Source organism: Balaenoptera physalus, assembly GCF_965194825.1.
Source record: "Balaenoptera physalus genome assembly, chromosome: 2".
In the NCBI taxonomy this organism is placed as follows: Eukaryota; Metazoa; Chordata; class Mammalia; order Artiodactyla; family Balaenopteridae; genus Balaenoptera; species Balaenoptera physalus.
Genome location: NC_138883.1, coordinates 101,480,242 through 101,500,774, shown reverse-complemented (window position 1 = coordinate 101,500,774; position 20,533 = coordinate 101,480,242). Strand labels below are relative to the sequence as shown.

At 35.2% G+C, this 20,533-nt stretch overlaps 1 protein-coding gene across 7 annotated transcripts in view; it reads left to right on the top strand.

Annotated features, from left to right (window-relative positions):
- The window catches only part of RFX7 (regulatory factor X7), a 159,739-nt gene that overhangs the window by 92,218 nt on the left and 46,988 nt on the right, over window positions 1–20,533 (top strand). For all 7 annotated transcript variants that reach the window (XM_082444857.1, XM_082444858.1, XM_082444855.1 and 4 more), the window contains one exon: window positions 374–496. In XM_082444857.1, the coding sequence (XP_082300983.1) occupies window positions 374–496 (123 nt within the window). The remainder of the gene's footprint in view (window positions 1–373; window positions 497–20,533) is intronic.

The window sequence follows — 20,533 nt, the reverse complement described above, 5'->3', positions numbered from 1 at the left end:
AGTTTGATGATTTGGTAAGTTTAGGCAAATGAACAGGCAAGTAAGTAAACAAATATCCCCTTAGAGGTAATTTTGGCCAAAACAAATACCTTATGTTTTCAATGCTCCATCATCTCTGCCAGTTTGGAGACCGTGGCGGGGATGGAGCAGGGCAATAACTTAAGTCAGACACTAGCTATAGAAAATGGCTCACAACCACAGGTGGACAATTTGTATTTGGATAACTGGGCATATACTTTATGTCCTGAGTTTGGTTTGGTCATTTATAGTGAGTTTACACACAGTCCTTTAGTGGAACATTTAGGCCTGGTTCAAAAATTATCAATGAATTCCTGTCTAGTTCAGCTAAAACATGTTTTTGTTTTATGATTAGTGATCAGAATGCCATGTCATCTAGTCGGGCACAGCAAATGCATGCCTTTTCCTGGATTCGGAATACCCTAGAGGAGCATCCTGAGACTTCACTGCCCAAACAGGAAGTCTATGATGAGTACAAGTAAGTATTATGTGTATATGTCAGGCATGCAGTGTATTAAAGAGATTAAGTACTATACTTGGCTACAATGATTTGTTTTATCATTGGCGAATATCATACTGGTATATGAGAGTTTAACTTAGAAATCTCTAAGATTCCATCCATCTCTAAGCTCCTCTGGTAGCATGTGTAATAAAGAACAGGATTACTGAATAAAAGGATTTCTTTAGAGTTCTTCTGGATCACAGGAGGGATGTCTGAGGGCAGAGGGACAATGGAGTAGGGTTGGTGAATAAAAGGATTCCGGTAAAGTTCTTAAGGATGACAAGAAGGGTGTGTCTGGGGTTCTTAGAGGGACAGTGGATGGCAGTAAATAAATCAATGCATATGGAAAAACTAAAACATGTTTTTTATTTAGATTTCTTAAAAGTCTTTTTCATGAATCCAAAACTTTTCTAATCATTTTCTGTGCCAACCAGAGAAAAAGCTAAGTATCTGGAATGTTGTGAATTACTTACTCAGACGAAGGAGTTCAGTAGCTTGCAAATAGAAGACACTCAAACAGTTTTGATTGTACAGATAACTTATTTAAACACAGAAAACACAAGTATAGAGGCTAATGGGCCTTTCTGTATAAATGTCATAGATGCTAAATCTAGTCTTGTTTAACGTTTTATAATTGATTTGGAAGCGGGAATTTGTTCTAGCAGAGTAAGTGAAACCAAAATTTTCTGGGTATTGAAATATCAAAGCAGGGAGCACGTATGTGTTGTACTTACACACTGTGGAAGAAAAGTGTCAAATAAGTGCTGCTGTTAGCCAGTGTAAGATGATGCAAAAGAACTACACTTACTGAGAAGATTATTGGTATCTAGAAAGGAAACTTTCTATGCTCATTCAAAATTCTGATTCCCTCACCTTAAGAAATGCAATAGAGCTGGAGAAAGTCTAGAGAAAAATGTCTGAAATAATCAAGGGAACAAGGTTAAACTGAACAGCTTTAGATTTTTCCTCTTTAGAAAAATTGAAGCTAAGAGTACATGTGATCCAAGTCTATAAAGTTCATTTTCTCAGTCTACAACAGTCTACTGAATACCTGCTCTGTGCCGTGTCAAACCCTGTAAGAAGTTCTGAGGATACAACAAATAAAACACAGCTTCTGCCCTCATCAAGAATATGAAAAAGCAAAAAACAAACAAACAAAAAAAATATATATATATAAAATATATATAGTGAGCATGAATTCTTAACTAAATTCAAGTTAATTCTAATTAAGATAGAGATAACCTTGTGAAACTACAAAGAAGTAAATTTAAATTCGTTAAAAGTTTATTAATATCAAACAAACGTGATATGTTTAAGAAACCCTGTATCGAGTATCAAGAGAAAAGGTTCTGTTGTTAAACTTGTGTGACCTGGACAGGTGTTTTAACCACTCTTTTTTCAGTTGCATCATCTATAAAATGAGGTGATTGAAGAGGTATGAGGTTTCTTTTAGCTCTAAAATTCTAAAAGTTGTCTGAGGTAGGAAATGAGGAAAACAAATTATCCAAAATGTCTCATGTTTCCCAAAAGGCAAATCGGACAAATTAATGCATGACATTTCCATAATGAATTAATAAGGAAACCGAGGATATTTATATATTTTTGAAGTGATATCCTTCCCCTGCACAGCCCTTTGCATCACCATTAGAGACAGCACCCTACATTTCTGGAAGTATGACTCTGAACCATTAAAGCAGTCCTTACGTTCCTAAAAGTTTCCTGCCTTGGGCAAAGCACAGTTATATTTTTCTATAATATTTTTCTGTGAAATCATTTTCTAAGGTTCTCACAAATTCTTGCAATTTTTTTCACTAAGAAAAGTTAAAGGTTTTTCCTAAACAAAAGAGAACCAAAACATAACATTGTTTTGGGACAAGGAATGGTAGCTCCCATTTTGAGCAGTTTATTCGCAATTCAGTAGAGAGCAACTGAGATAAAAGGAAGTAACTTAGACTAGAGTTTTAAAAGGAAGTAGTAGGTAAGGGAAATTCTTTATAATGATGTAAATAGGAAAGAAATACCAGTTCTGTTCATGGAATTTGAAAGTATTATGCTAATGATTGTCTCTTTATAAAAATCAGTATATTACTATACAATAGTACTGTAACTGAGTCTGAGTATTTTAGTTAAAAACACATTTCACTAAGAATATACGTTATGCACTGTTGTATTCTACACAGTGTTTCCACATAGTAGGCACTAATTTAATATTAAGAGTGACTAGAGACCAGTCTCTCCCATCAGGAAACTTGCACAAGCCTCTTAGATAGCCTCATCCACCAGAGGGCAGACAGCAGAAGCAAGAAGAACTGCAATCCTGCAGCCTGTGGAACAAAAACCACATTCACAGAAAGATAGACAAGATGAAAAGGCAGAGGGCTATGTAGCAGATAGAGGAACAAGATAAAACCCCAGAAAAACAACTAAATGAAGTGGAGATAGGAAAACTTCCAGAAAAAGAATTCAGAATAATGATAGTGAAGATGATCCAGGACCTCGGAAAAAGAATGGAGGCAAAACAAAGATTGAGAAGATGCAAGAAATGTTTAACAAAGACCTAGAAGAATTAAAGAACAAACACCTAGAAGAATTAAAGAACACAAAAACAGAGATGAACAATACAATAACTGAAATGAAAACTACACTAGAAGGAATCAATAGCAGAATAACTGAGGCAGAAGAACGGATAAGTGACCTGGAAGACACACTGGTGGAGTTCACTACTGTGGAACAGAATAAAGAAAAAAGAATGAAAAGAAATGAAGACAGCCTAAGAGACCTCTCGGACAACATTAAACGCAACAACATTCGCATTATAGGGGTCCCAGAAGGAGAGGAGAGAGAGAAAGGACCCAAGAAAATATTTGAAGAGATTATAGTCGAAAACTTCCCTAACATGGGAAAGGAAATAGCCACCCAAGTCCAGGAAGCGCAGAGAGTCCCATACAGGATAAGCCCAAGGAAAAACACGCCGAGACACATATAATCAAATTGGCAAAAATTAAAGACAAAGAAAAATTATTGAAAGCAGCAAGGGAAAAACGACAAATAACATACAAGGGAACTCCCATAAGGTTAACAGCTGATTTCTCAGCAGAAACTCTGCAAGCCAGAAGGGAGTGGCATGACATATTTAAAGTGATGAAAGGGAAGAACCTACAACCAAGATTACCCGGCAAGGATCTCATTCAGATTCGATGGAGAAATCAAAAGCTTTACAGACAAACAAAAGCTAAGAGAATTCAGCACCACCAAACCAGCTCTGCAACAAATGCTAAAGGAACTTCTCTAAGTGGGAAACACAAGAGAAGAAAAGGACCTACAAAAACAAACCCAGAACAATTAAGAAAATGGTCATAGGAACATACATATTGATAATTACCTTAAATGTGAATGGATTACATGCTCCAACCAAAAGACACAGGCTCGCTGAATGTATATAAAAACAAGACCCATCTATATGCTGTCTACAAGAGACGCACTTCAGACCTAGGGACACATACAGACTGAAAGTGAGGGGATGGAAAAAGATAATCCATGCAAATGGAAATCAAAAGAAAGCTGGAGTAGCAATACTCATATCAGATAAAATAGACTTTAAAATAAAGAATGTTACGAGAGACAAGGAAGGACACTACATAATGATCAAGGGATCAATCCAAGAAGAAGATATAACAATTATAAATATATATGCACCCAACATAGGAGCACCTCAATACATAAGGCGACTGCTAACAGCTATAAAAGAGGAAATCGACAGTAACACAATAGTCATAGGGGACTTCAACACCTCACTTACACCAATGGACAGATCGTCCAAACAGAAAATTAATAAGGAAACACAAGCTTTAAATGACACAATAGACCAGATAGATTTAATTGATATTTATAGGACATTCCATCCAAAAACAGCAGATTACACTTTCTTCTGAAGTGCACATGGAACATTCTCCAGGATAGATTGCATCTTGGGTCACAAATCAAGCCTCAGTAAATTTAAGAAAATTAAAATCATATCAAGCATCTTTTCTGACCACAACACTATGAGATTAGAAATCAGTTACAGGGAAAAAAACATAAAAAACACAAACATGTGGAGGCTAAACAGTACGTTACTAAATAACCAAAATATCACTGAAGAAATCAAAGAGGAAATCAAAAAATACCTGGAGACAAATGACAACGAAAACATGACGATCCAAAACTTATGCAATGCAGCAAAAGCAGTTCTAAGAGGGAAGTTTATAGCAAAACAAGCCTACCTCAAGAAACAAGAAAAACCTCAAACAATCTAATCTTGCACCTAAAGGAACTAGAGGAAGAAGAACAAACAAAACCCAAACTTAGTAGAAGGAAAGAAATCATAAAGATCAGAGCAGAAATAAATGAAATAGAAACAAAGAAAACAATAGCAAAGATCAATAAAACTAAAAGCTGGTTCTTGAGGAGATAAACAAAATTGATAAACCATTAGCCAGACTCATGAAGAATAAGAGGGAGTGGACTCAAATCAATAAAATTAGAAATGAAAAAGGAGAAGTTAACAACACACACCGCACTAATACAAAGCATCCTAAAAGACTACTACAAGTAACTCTATGCCAATAAAATAGACAACCTGTAAGAAATGGACAAATTCTTAGGAAGATATAACCTTCCAAGACTGAACTAGGAATAAATAGACAATATGAAGAGACCAATCAGAAGTAATGAAATTGAAACTGTGTTTAAAAATCTTCCAACAAACACAAAAGTCCAGGACAAGATGGCTTCACAAGTGAATTCTGTCAAACATTTAGAGAAGAGCTAACACCCATCCTTCTCAAACTCTTCCAAAAAATTGCAGAGGAAGGAACACTCCCAAACTCATTCTATAGGCCACCATCACCGTGATACCAATACCAGACAAAGATACTACAAAAAAAGAAAATTACAGACCAGTATCACTGACTGATGAATATAGATGCAAAAATCCTCAACAAAATGCTAGCAAACAGAATCCAACAACACATTAAAAGGATCATACACTATGATCAAGTGGGATTTTTCCCAGGGATGCAAGGATTCTTCAATATACGCAAATCAATCGATGTGTGATACACCATATTAACAAACTGAGAGTAAAAACCGTATGATCATCTCAATAGATGCAGAAAAGGCTTTTGACAAAACTGAACACCCATTTATGATAAAAACTCTCCAGAAAGTGGGCATAGAGAGAACCTACCTCAACATAATAAAGGCCATATACAACAAACCCACAACAAACATCATTCTCAATGGTGAAAAACTGAAAGCATTTCCTCGAAGTTCAGGAACAAGACAAGGATGTCCACTCTCACCACTATTATTCAACATAGTTTTGGAAGTCCTAGCCATGGCAATCAGAGAAGAAAAAGAAATAAAAGGAATACAAATTGGAAAAGGAGAAGTAAAACTGTCACTGTTTGCACATGACACGATACTATACATAGATAATCCTAAAGATGCCACCAGAAAACTACTAGAGCTAATCAATGAATTTAGTAAAGTTGCAGGATACAAAATTAATGCACAGAAATCTCTTGCATTCCTATACACTAATGATGAAAAATCTGAAAGAGAAGTTAAGGAAACACTCCCATTTACCACTGCAACAATAAGAATTAAGTATCTAGGAATAAACCTTCCTAGGGAGACAAAAGCCCTGTATGCAGAAAACTATAAAACACTGTTGAAAGAAGTTAAAGATGATACCACAGATGGAGAGATATACCATGTTCTTGGATTGGAAGAATCAATATTGTGAAAATGACTATACTACCCAAAGCAATCTACAGATTCAGTGCAATCCCTATCAAATTACCAATGGCATTTTTTACAGAACTAGAACAAAAAATCTTAAAATTTGTATGGAGACACAGAAGACCCCGAATAGCCAAAGCAGTCTTGAGGGAAAAAAAACAGAGCTGGAGGAATCAGACTCCTTGACTTCAGACTATACTACAAAGGTACAGTAATCAAGACAGTATGGTATTGGCCCAAAAACAGAAATATCGATCTATGGAACAGGATAGAAAGCCCAGAGATAAACCCACACACCTGTGGTCTACTAATCTACGACAAAGGAGGCAAGGATATACAATGGAGAAAAGACAGTCTTTTCCATAAGTGGTGCTGGGAAAACTGGACAGCTACATGTAAAAGAATGAAATTAGAACACTCCCTAACACCATACACAAAAATAAACTCAAAATGGATTAGAGACCTAAATGTAAGACTGGACACTATAAAACTCTTGGAGGAAAACATAGGAAGAACACTCTCTGAAATAAATCACAGCAAGATCTTTTTTTGATCCACCTCCTAGAGTAATGGAAATAAAAACAAAAATAAACAAATGGGACCTAATGAAACTTAAAAGCTTTTGCACAGCAAAGGAAACCATAAACAAGACAAAAAGACAACCCTCAGAATGGGAGAAAATATTTGCAAACAAATCAATTGACAAAGGATTAATCTCCAAAATATATAAACAGCTCATGCAGCTCAATATTAAAGAAACAAACAACCCAATCCAAAAATGGGAAGAAGACCTAAATAGACATTTCTCCAAAGAAGACATACAGATGGCCAAGAAACACATGAAAAGCTGCTCAGCATCACTAATTATTAGAGAAATGCAAATCAAAACTACAGTAAGGTATCACCTCACACCAGTTAGAATGGGCATCATCAGAAAATCTACAAACAACAAATGCTGGAGAGGGTGTGGAGAAAAGGGAACCCTTTTGCACTATTGGTGGAAATGTAAATTGATGTACCCACTATGGAGAACAGTATGGAGTTTCCTTAAAAAACTAAAAACAGAATAACCATATGACCCAGCAATCCCACTATTGGGCATGTATGCAGAGAGAACCATAATTCAAAAAGACACATGCACCCCAATGTTCATTGCAGCACTATTTCCAATAGCCAGGTCATGGAAGCAACCTAAATGCCCATATACAGACGAATGGATAAAGAAGTTGTGGTACATATATACAATGGAATATTACTCATCCATAAAAAGGAACGAAATTGGGTCGTTTGTAGAGACGTGGATGGATCTAGAGACTGTCATACAGAGTGAAGTAAGTCAGAAAGAGAAAAATAAATATCGTACATTAACGCATGTATGTGGAACCTAGAAAAATGGTACAGATGAACCGGTTTGCAGGGCAGAAATAGAGAAACATATGTAGAGAACAAACGTATGGACACCAAGGGGGTAAAGTGGCGGACTGGGGGGGTGGTGTGATGAATTTGGAGATTGCGATTGACTGATATGTATAAAATGGATAAATAATAAGAACCTGCTGTATAAAAAAATAAATAAAATTCTAAAATTCAAAAAAAAAAAGAGTGACTAGAATGGAATCTGATCTTGACATTCATAATAAAATTTCAGTGTTACAAGACTTCATAAGTCTTCTAGTACACTACTATCCCCATTGTATAGGCAAAACATTAAAACTCAAAAGTTAGGTGACTCTTCCAGTGTTCCAAAATTTGTCAGGGATGAATATAAGGCTAGAACTCAGATTCCATGAGTAGTTCATAATAGGTGAGAAGGCAAACCTGTTAAATTTGAGTGATATGAAGCAGAGTGAGTAGAATAGGTTAGGAAAGTAGTTAGAAATAAAGTTGGCTAGGACTTCCACTTATTGTGAATAAATAAGCTGCACAAAATATTAATCTGTTAATATACAGTTAGTATACATGCATACAGATAACGTGAGTGTTGTAAGAGACACAGCACAGTAACATCTATTAGCAGCATGCCATGTTCTAAGAAGAAAGTATGTTTGTGTTTCCACAGAATTACAGCATGTGGGAGCTCCAAGCTATTCTCTCATTTCATTGTACATTGCCTAAAACCATAATTTGCTATGTGGGTTTTAATAACTTGATGAAAACTGTAGAAAGGCTAGAGACAGGCAAAAAGTAGATCAAAGTATTAGGAAATAGATACTTAAAAGTTTTTAAATTATGTTGTCTAGAGAGAGCAAAATGGAATATAGCTATATATTTTTAAAGGACAAGAAGTTTAAATCACAGGAGGAGAGATTTCAATTAGACACAAAATAACACTTCCTGCCAGAAGAGATTTTTAGAGAAATTTTGTCCTTTTCTAAAGGCCTTTTGGACTAGTCATTTTCCAGTTTGGAGTGCCTTAATGAGGTTTCCTGAGTAAAAACTTAACATAGAGTGACAAATCTTAAATTGATTCTGTTCCAAATATTCATTGAAAAATATTATTAATATGAAATGTACATTTATTTTAAGCTATTCCTATTCATTGCAGTGATGTTTAGATATATTTGTGTGAAAATCAATCCCTTTCATAGTCATTAAAATCAAAATCCCTTTGAGAGAAAAAATGAAGATGTAATCTAAAACAGTATGGTTTCTTTTAACTGTATTTTTATGCTAAATTATTAATAGAACCAAAGTTTTAAGGGACTTTCCACATGCAAAGACAGTTGATTTACAAACTATTGTGAACTTTTATATTTGTTGAAACTTCTGAAGTCTGATAATCACAATGTGTTTATGAAAGTGATGATTAATGTGTTAATTTTTCTGATTATGAAAGTAGTATGTATTCATCATGAACGTTTTGGCAGGTAGTCATAAATGTATAAAAAGAAAACTAGCACCAGTAATCTTACTACCTACAAATAACCATTTTGGCTTATTAATTCTTTTTATTTTTTCTAACGCCTTCTTTTCATGTATATGTTCTTGTTATTGTTTAATCAAATTTTGACCCCACTGGTTACACAATTCTTGAATGGGGGAACAGTTGCAAATAATACTGCAGTGAACATTCTTGACTATATAATTTAGTGTAGATTATTACAATTGGAATTGCTGCTTATGAACCATTATATATTAAGGATATTAACTATTGAAATATAAATTTTTTTCAAGATTGCTGTTTATTATTTAATTTTTTAATAAGTAGTCTGATCTGTCTACTTTCTTTGCAGCTTGTAACATTGCTATTATGCTTAGAAAGAAATTCTTCCCAATGCCACTAGCAGCTGAATACTCATGTGTATTTTCCCTAGATATTACTTACTTCATTTTTCACATACTACGCATTAGTCCTTCTAGACCAAATATATACATTTATTTTGATAAATCACATAAGATAAGGAACTAATTTTAATTTTTTCTAAATGGTTAATTTCCCAGTCTTATTTATTGATAATTTTTTTCTCAATACTAATCTATAATGTAATTTTTATCTTACTAAAGCCTTTTGGACTCAATTTTCTTCCTTTGTATTTTTCTGTTCTGATTCCAGTACCATACCATTTTTAAGTATTTTAGCCATTAAATGTTTAAAAAGCTAGTGGGACCCGCCTTCCTTCATTATTCCTCTTTTTCAAAAATTTCCATGGTTTTATTTTCATATCAATTAATATTTCTCGTGAAGATTGGAATCACTTTTCTAACTTTTTTTTAAAAGGGAAACCTCAAAGGAGTTTTGATTGAAAATGCATTAAATACGAAAATTTATTTTAGAAAAATTAACTTCAGAGCTAGAAGTATGTTTCTTAACATCTTTCTCGTGTCGTTCAGTAAAGTTTTAGTTATTTTTCCTTCAATTGACTCCACTTATTTTTCTTGTTAAGTTTATTCCTTACAAATTTTCATTATGTTATTTATATTATGAAAAATATATTTTATTATTTCATTATTGGTTTGGTTTGTAAGATATCTGTAGACTTCTATTTATGTTGCACATTTTATATTTAGTGAACTTTGTTTAATCCTAATTTTTCAGCTATTACTTTGGACTCTTCTGGGTAGCGTTTAGCCTGTATATCTTCCTCATCCTCTTTATTTAATTACATTTAATTGATTTTCCTTCTGACTTTGAATAATAGCAATAATAGGCATCATTTCGTCTTACAGTTCTTTGATGTTAAGGGTGTATCATTTATAATTGACCAAGACTTTATTGGCTGTTTTATGAGAAATTGATATTGAAATTCATCTAATGCTTTTTGGGCATCTGTTAAGATTATTCAGTGCTTCTTCTGTTACCTATTGATATGATATATAACGATACTACCTAATATAAACCCTTCTTTTATTCCTAGAATGAATGTCTTCTTCATGTCAAGATCTGTAATCTTTTAGCATACTGTTGGTTTCTATTTTCAAGTATATTTTTTAGGATCTTTGCATCTATATTCGTAAGTGAATATGGTCTGTAATTTTCTTTTTTTGTGCTGTCTTTGTCAAGTTTTGATATCTGGGTTAGACCAGCTTCGTAAATGAATTGGAACTCTTTCCCTAATTTCCTGTGCTCTGGAACAGTTTATATAGTTAGGGAATTATTTGTTCTTGAAAATTTTAAAGAACTCAACTATAATACCATCTAGGCCTGGAGCCTTTGTTGGAGGTAATTCTTTGACAATTTTTGGGGGTTTTTTTTCTGGTTAGCTTTTTACTTCGTTAGTCAGTTTTGGTAACTGGTTTTTCCTGGAATTCATTCAGATTTTCAAATATATTGGCATAACATTATATATACTATTCTCTCACAAATTGAATATTTTCTTTATCTGTTATATTCTTTTTTATATTTCTAGTTTTAGTCATTTGAATTTTCCTCTTTTTTTTCAAAGTATATTTAGCTGTAGTTTATTTTTATTGGTTTTCTTTAAAAAAAACTAAGATTGATAAGTCAGTTTTATTTATTTTTTGCCTGATGTCTCATTTTTAGGTGTCTATTTTTGTTATCCTGATTTTCTCAGGTTTTTTTCCTTATTAAATGGAATGCTTACTTTGTTTTCATTCTTTTCATATTTAAGATAAAAAAGACGGCGCCATTACAATGGAGAAGCATATGAGGATGATGAACATCATCCTCGGGGGGGGGGGGGTGTTCCTTGTCAGACCTCCTAATAGGGCCAGTGAATAACACTCACCATTGGCATTTTATTTGCAGTAGTGATTGAGTGAAGGACTGTAATCATAATATGCTCACTACTTGCTACTGTTTGTTTTAATATTCAACTATAGTAGTGTTTTAAAAGTTAAATGAAGAATAAACTTGAATATAAAAGCTCAAAAAAAAAAATCTCCGAATTGGATCTTTATTTTTAATTCCAGTTTCATTCCTCCGCTATACACGGCCTGGTAGTCAACATTCTACACGACTCTCTTTCCATTCAGGAGAGCCATCTTTATATCTATGAATTTGCCTCTTATAGTTGTATTCCTTAGGTATGAATATGATTACCTTTATTTTCTAATATACCTTTATTTTCTAATAGTGTGCAATTATAGCTTTCATTTCTTCTTTGACCCAAAATAGTTAAGAGTGTTTTTTTTAACTTTTCACGTGCTTGAGGGAGTTGAGGTTTTTTTCCATTTTGTTTTGCACTTTATTACTTCCTAGTTTTATTATATTATAGTCAAAGAATGTGGCTCATTCAATTTTTGATTTTTTTATAATCATTGAGGTTTACTTTCAGGCTAACACTATCAATTTTTATAAATATGTCTGGACATTCTCTTTATTTGCACTGTATATTGATAAGCACTGAATCCAGTTACTGTAATTTTCAGATCCTTTGAATTCTGCAAAAAGTCCTTACTCTTTTGTCTGTTTAATTAGTTTAGCATGAATACTGTGTTAATCTCTTACAAAAGTGATATTTCTCACAGTTCCTTATGGTATTTTTAATGGGTTTTGCTGCACAGGTCTTGGGGCTGTTAGACAAAAAACATTCATGATTGTATATCTTTATGATAGTTAAAGCCTATTGTCAACAAAAAAAAATGATCCTCTGTCATATTAAATGTATTTTGTCTTAAATTCTCCTTTGATTTCAATATTTGTAACCCATTCTGGATATCTGTCTAATATAAGTGTATAGTTTTCCATCCTTTTATTTTTACCATCTATGTCATTTTGTTTTAGGCAGTTTACATTATTATGTTTCTAAAGTTTTTAATCTAAAATCATGTCTGGTCTTAAAATCTGACCGATAGAAGAAGCTGGTGGAATGAACCAGTCTCAGAACTCTGGTGTTTGCAAACACTTAGCAACAGAGACAGCAGCAGCCACAGTTCCTGCTGCTTTTTCCTGCTGCATGCTAGAGAAACACAAGCATTAATCCTAAGTGGATTTCTTACTAAATAATATGTAGCCTGTTTTAGCATTCCTGAAAATCTGTTTGCTTTCATTCTCGGTAGAATCACAAATGTTCAGATTTATAAACTTGACAACTTTGGCTTCAGTGTTTCCTGGGACACAAATGTTCTCTCCAAATCCTTTTTTTTTTTTTTTAATCTATGTAATATTTTAAGGAATATGATTATTTTGCTTTTTATTTTTTTTAATTAAAAAAAATTTGTTATATTTTTATTTTTGGCTGTGTTGGGTCTTTGTTGCTGCATGCGGCCTTTCTCTAGTTGCGGCGAGCGGGGGATACTCTGTGTTGCAGTGCACGGGCTTCTCGTTGCGGTGGCTTCTCTTGTTGTGGAGCACGGGCTCTAGGTAGCACGGGCACGGACTTCAGTATTTGTGGCACGCGGGCTCAGTTGCTGTGGCTCGCGGGCTCTAGAGCACAAGCTCAGTAGTTGTGGTGCACGGACTTAGTTGCTTCGCGGCAAGTGGGATCTTCCCGGACCAGGGCTCGAATCCATGTCCCTTGCATTGGCAGGCGGATTCTTAACCACTGCGCCACCAGGGAATTCCCTGTTTTGCTTTTTAGTTTGTGCATGGTCATTGATTTTGTATGTGTGATACTTTAGTGCTTACCCATCTAAGTTTGTAACTTCTGTTGTATTAATCAATGTAAGTTAAATTCTTAGGACAACCTTGAAGGTTGAAATAGATTCTAGTAACATATTTGTGGGGTTTTTTAAAATTTATTTATTTATTTATTTTTGGCTGTGTTGGGTCTTAATTTCTGTGCGAGGGCTTTCTCTAGTTGCGGCAAGCGGGGGCCACTCTTCATTGCAGTGCGCGGGCCTCTCACTATCACGGCCTCTCTTGTTGCGGAGCACAGGCTCCAGACGCGCCGGCTCAGTAGTTGTGGCTCACGGGCCTAGTTGCTCCGCAGCATGTGGGATCTTCCCAGACCAGGGCTCGAACCCGTGTCCCCTGCATTGGCAGGCAGATTCTCAACCACTGCGCCACCAGGGAAGCCCAACATATTTGTTTTAAGAGCTTTAAAATAGTGAACATTTCATGAGTTAAATGACATATAAATGTTTTACAGCAACCTATAATCTAGGTCAGACCTAAACATGTGTAGAATTTATAAATTTCTTAAATACATATTGTTTAATGTTACATCACCTGTATGAAATAAATGGAAGCAGATATTATTCCTGCTTTATGGATGATGTTCTTATGATTCAGAAGTGAATTGTTCTGGAAAAATCTGAAACCAGGTTTTCTGACTTCAAAGCTGGGCTTTTTTTACATTAATCCCTATTGCCTCTAGAAACTTGTCCCAAATGCTATCCTTTTTCTTTTTTTATAAATTTATTTATTTATTTATTTAATTTATTTGGCTGCGTTGGGTCTTCATTGCTGCGTGCGGGCTTTCTCTAGTTGTGGCACATGGGGGCTACTCTTTGTTGTGGTGTGTGGGCTTCTCATTGCAGTGGCTTCTCTTGTTGCAGAGCACAGGCTCTAGGTGCGCGAGCTTCAGTAGTTGTGGCTCGCGGGCTCTAGAGCGCAGTCTCAGTAGTTGTGGTGCATGGGCTTAGTTGCTCCATGGCATGTGGGATCTTCCTGGACCAGGGCTCGAACCTGTGTCCCCTGCATTGGCAGGCAGATTCTTAACCACTGCGCCACCACGGAAGTCCCTGCTATTATTTTTAAAATTTAAAATTTTGGAGTAGCATTTGCCAAGCCTTAATTGTATTTTAAATATATATAACTAATTGGAAATAGTAAACTAAAACTTAAAAGTGATCAATTTTGGTGTTACTAACTTTTCGTTCATATTTGATAGTTAAATATGTATACTAAATATGCTTAAGATGTAAATTGGTTTAAGATTTTTACCATTTAAATTTACATTAATATTTGTAGTCTGAATTGTTACCCTAAATACATTGTCTAGCCTTTAAGTTATTACTTTTCAGGTAAGTTTTTTTTCACACTTCCTTGGTGTGGCCTGTTCACAGAGGTCCTTATCCTAGTTTTCTCTTTTCCCTGTGTTTCCTTTGACCTGATTCTCAAGGAGCTAGTTGATAATCTGTCTTTCCCTCACCTTCTCTATGTTTCTGAACACTGGTACTTTCACAGAGCGCTCATTTACGCTCACCTTTCCCTCCTCAACTCTTTACAATAATCATAGGAAGAGCAGTAACAGCGCAGTGGAGAATAAAGCTGGAATTGTAAATATTATATCAGGAAAGGAACTAGTTCTGTTATTTGACCCATTTGTAGAGAAGACTGACTGACTTGTCCAAAATTACACCAACTGTAGTAAACATATGTTATAGTCATAACTGGAACTACAAACCAAGTCTCCTAATTTAAAATCAGTCCTTTCCAATACCCCCACCCATGTAAACTGCATGTTCATGAGCCCAGCTGTTCCATATCTTGAATCTTTCAGTTATCAATCCATCACTGCTCTTACTACCTTAACTTTTTTGTCTGCCAGCAACATGATATGTTGCAATTGATAGGCACTGAGTACTTTTCTTTTAGCTAATGCTATTAAGACTTCAACATTACTACTCCTGAGGACAAATTAAAATAAATTATTAAAAATAAATTAATTTGAGTGCATTAATTCACTGAGCATTATATGCACACAATCCCTGCTCTCAAATAGGAGAAACAGACCAGTAAGTAAACGGGTGCAAAGAAAGAGTTACTATAGTTCAACTTGGTGAATTGAAGGCAGACATCACAGAAGAGGTGACTTCTATAAAAACTGAGTTTACCAAGCAGACTAGGGATTGAGAAGGGTGTTCTAGGTGGAAGGTGCAATACGTAATGCATGGAAGCTTATAATCAGAGTTCAGGAGAAGATGTCAGAGAGCAGGCAAAGTTAGACTACTTCCATGGCCAGGTCATGCAGGGTCACTGAAAACCTAATTAAAACAAACATCGGCAGAAAGTGAGAAACTGTAAGGTTAAGGAGAGAATTGGTATTTAGGAGTTAGGAACAGGAGGAACAAGAGCCCTCCAGAAATGAAGAGGAATTTAAAAGAGAAGCAAGAAAGCATGTTGTGTTATAATGTGAGAAAAGAGATTATTTTGAGAAGGGAATTTGCTCCAGTCTCCTGTGCGTCAGGCAGCTCAAGTAAGAGGAAGACAAGAAAGAAAGTCAGTTAATAGCCTATTGGAATCTGTTGCCAGAGCAGTTTCCATATCGTATTAGGGAATGAAGCCTGATTTCAATGTCATGAGAGGTAAATAGGTGGGAAGTAAAGAACTTGAGTAGAGACTCATTTTTAAAGGGTTAGAGAAAGAAAAAGTAGTTAGAAGTAGAGACGTGAGGTAGTGAGAACAGATTTTTTTTTTTTTTTAGTCTCATCCATTAGGGATCAAGTTAATTTGCATATAGCAACATGCAATGAGCAGTAGCTGCAACAAGAAGAAGGAATTCAATTTTCCTTTTTCCAGCTCTGTAATGTTAGCAGGGATCCAGGCTTCTAAGTCCCCACTCCACCACCCATAAGCCTTAGTCTGGTTTTACTTGTTGCGTCCAAAACGAGCTACTATGGCTGATGGGAAAACTAAGCGACTTAGAATTCAGATGCATTATGGAAGGGAGGAAAAGGTTGAAAAATCACTGATTTATGTTACTTATTTAAAACTAATCATCCTGTCTTCTTGGTTTTCTAAATTACCATTTAAATAGAGTGTTTTTTTCCTCTTCCCAAATAGATACTTTAAAAAAAAAAAACCTTGCACTAAGCCTTGCTTATAATAAAACCACATTTCATTTATTTTTATTTGTGGTAAAATACACACGTAAAATTTACCATCATAACCATTTTTAAGTTCATAGTTTGATGGTACTGAGTACATTCACATTGTTGTGCTACCACACCACCATACATCCAAGGAACTCTTTTCTTCTTGCAAAACTGCAACTCTGTACCTATCAAACAATAACCCCCCGTTCCCTCCTCCCTCCTCCCTGAGCACCTGGCAACCACCATTCTACTTTTCTGTCTCTATGAATTTGACTATTCTAAGTATTACCTCATATAAGCCAAATCATATGGTATTCTCCTTTTGTGAATAGCTTATTTCACTCAGCATAATGTCCTCAAGGTTCATCCATGTAGTAGCATGTATCAGAATATTCCATTATATGTATTCACAGTTTTGTTTATCCATTCTTCTGTTGATGGGTACTTAGCTTGCTTCTACCTTTTGGCTGTGATGAATAATGCTTCTATGAACATGGCTGTACAGATACCTCTTCAGGACCTACTTTCAATTATTTGGGGTATATGCCCAAAAGCAGAATTGCTTAATCATATGGTCATTCTATTTTAATTTTATGAGGAACTATCATAATGTTTTTCATAATGACTATACCATTTTACAACCTCACCAGCAATGTACAAGGTTCTCCATATCCTTGTCAATGCTTATTATTTTCTGGGGGTTTTGATAGTGGCCATTTTAGTGGGTGTGAGGTGGTATCTCATCGTGGTTTTTTTTTTTTTAACTTCTTATTTTATATCGGAGTATAGCTGATTAACAGTGTTGTGATAGTTTCAGGTGCACAGCAAAGCATCTCAGCCAAACACATACATGTTACCATTCTCCCCCAAACTCGCCTCCCATCCAGGCTGCCACATAACATTGAGCAGAGATCCCTGTGCTATACAGTAGGTCCTTGTTAGTTATCTATTTTAAATAAAGCAGTGTGTACATGTTGATCCCAAACTCCCTAACTATCCCTTCCTCCCACCCTTCCCCCCTGGTAACCATTAGTTCATTCTCTAAGTCTGTGAGTCTGTTTCTGTTTTGTAAATAAGTTCATTCATATTGTTTCTTTTTAGATTCTGCATATAAGGGATATCATATGATATTTCTCTTTCTCTGACTTACTTCACTCAGTATGACAATCTCTGGGTCCATCCATGTTGTTACAAATGGCATTATTTCATTCTGTTTAATGGCTGAGTAATATTTCATTGTATATATATACCACATCTTCTTTATCCATTCCTCTGTCAATGGACATTTAGTTTGCTTTCATGTCTTGGCTATTGTAAACAGTGCTGCAGTGTACACTGGGGTGCATGTATCCTTTCGGACCATGTTTTTCTCTGGATATATGCCCAGGAGTAGGATTCCAAGGTCATATGGTAGCTCTATTTTTAGTTTTTTAAGGAACCTCCATACTGTTATCCATAGTGGCTGTACCAATTTACATTCCCACCAACAGTGTAGGATGGATCCCTTCTCTCCACACCCTCTCCAGCATTTATTGTTTCTGGATTTTTTGATGATAGCCATTTTGACTCGTGTGAGGTGATATCTCATTGTGGTTTTGGTTTGCATTTCTCAAATAATTAGCGGCATTGAACATCTTTTCATGTGCCTCTTGGCCATCTGTATGTCTTCTTTGGAGAAATGCCTATTTAGATCTTTTGCCCATTTTTCCATTGGGTTGTTTGTTTTGCTGATATTAAGCCACATGAGCTGTGTGTAAATTTTGGAGACTAATCCCTTGTCGGTCACATCATTTGCAAATATTTTATCCCAATCTGTGGCTTGTCTTTTTGTTTTGTTTATGGCTTCCTTTGCTATGCAAAAGCTTTTGAGTTTAATTAGGTCCCATTTGTTTATTTTTGGTTTTATTTCCATTATCCTGGGAGATGGATCAAAAAAGGTATCACTGCAATTTATGTCAGAGTGTTCTGCCTATGTTTTCCTCTAGGAGTTTTATAGTGTCCAGTCTCACATTTAGATCTTTAATCCATTTTGAGCTTATTTTTGTGTATGGTATTAAAGAATGATCTAATTTTATTTTTTTATATGTAGCTGTCCAGTTTTCCCAGTGCCATTTGTTGAAGAGACTGTCTTGCCCCCACTGTGTAGTCTTTCCTCCTTTGTTGTAGATTAATTGACCATAGGTGCATAGGTTTATTTCTGGGCTTTCTATCATGTTCCATTGATCTGTATTTCTGTTTTTGTGCCAGTACCATACTGCCTTGATGACTGTAGCTTTGTAGTATAGTCTGAAGTCAGGGAGCCTGATTCCTCAGGCTCCGTTTTTCTTTCTCAAGATTGCTTTGGCTATTTGGGATCTTGTGTCTCCAGACAAATTTTAGGATTTTTTTTGTTCTAGTTCTGTGAAAAATGCCATTGGTAATTTGATAGGGATTGCATTGAATCTGTAGATTGCCTTTGGTAGTATAGTCATTTTGACAATATTGATTCTTCCAGTCCGTCAACATGGTATATCTTTCCATCTGTTGGTGTTGTCTTCGATTTCATTCATCATCATCTTATAGTTTTCGGAGTACAGGTCTTTTACCTCCGTAAGTAGGTTTATTCCTAGGTATTTTGTTCTTTTTAATGCCATGGTAAATGGGATTGTTTCTTGAATTTCTCTTTCTGATCTTTCATTGTTAGTGTATAGAAATGCAGCATATTTCCCTGTATTAGTTTTGATATCTGCAATTTTTATCATAAATGGGTGCTGAATTTTGTCAAAAGCTTCTTCTGCATATATTGAGATGATCATATGGTTTTTATTCTTCAATTTGTTGATACAGTGTATCACACTGAATGATTAGTGGATATTGAAAAATACTTTCATCCCTGGGAGAAATCCCACTTGATCATGGTGTATGATCCTTTTAATGTATTGTTGGATTCAGATTGGTAGTATTTTGCTGAGGATTTTTGCATCTATGTTCATCAGTGATATTGGCCTGTAATTTTCTTTTTTTGTGGCATCTTTGTCTGCTTTTGGTGTCAGGGTGATGGTGACCTCATAGAATGAGTTTGGGAGTGTTCCTCCCTCTGCAATTTTTTGGAAGAGTTTCAGAAGGATAGGTGTTAGCTCTTCTCTGAATGTTTGATAGAATTCGCCTGTGAAGCCATCTGGTCCTGGACTTTTGTTTGTTGGAAGATTTTTAATCACAGTTTCAATTTCAGTGCTTGTGATTGGTCTGTTTATATTTTCTATTTCTTCCTGGTTCAGTCTCGGAAGGTTGAGCATTTCTAAGACTTTGTCCATTTCTTCCAGGTTGTCCATTTTATTGGCAAAGAGTTGCTTGTAGTAATCTCTCATGATCCTTTGTATTTCTGTGGTATCAGCTGTAACTTCTCCTTTTTCATTTCTAATTTTATTGATTTGAGTCTTCTCCCTTTTTTCCCTGATGAGTCTGGCTAAAGGTTTATCAATTTTATTTTTCTTTTTCAAAGAACCAGCTTTTAGTTTCATTGATCTTTGCTATTGTTTTCTTTGTCTCTGTTTCATTTATTTCTGCTCTGATCTTTATAATTTCTTTCCTTGTGCTAACTTTAGGTTTTGTCTGTTCTTTCTCTAGTTGCTTTAGGTATAAGGTTAGGTTGTTTATTTGAGATTTTTCTTGTTTCCTGTTGTAAGACTGTATTGCTATAAACTTCTCTCTTAGAACTGCTTTTGCTGCATCCCATAGGTTTTGGATCATTGTGCTTTCGTTTTCACTTGTCTCTAGGTAGTTTTTGATTTCCTCTTTGATTTCTTCAGTGGTGCATTGGTTGTTTCGTAGCATTACTGTTTAACCTCCACGTGTTTGTGTTTTTTATAATTTTTTTCTTGTAGTTTATTTCTAAACTCATAGCACTGTGATCAGAAAAGATGCATGATATGATTTCAATTTTCTTAAATTTACCAAAGCTCGCCTTGTGGCCCAGCATGTGGTCAATCCTGGAGAATGTTCCACGTGCACTTGAGAATAATGTGTATTCTGCTGCTTTTGGATGGAATGCTCTATAAATATCAATTAAGTTCATCTGGTCTAATGTGT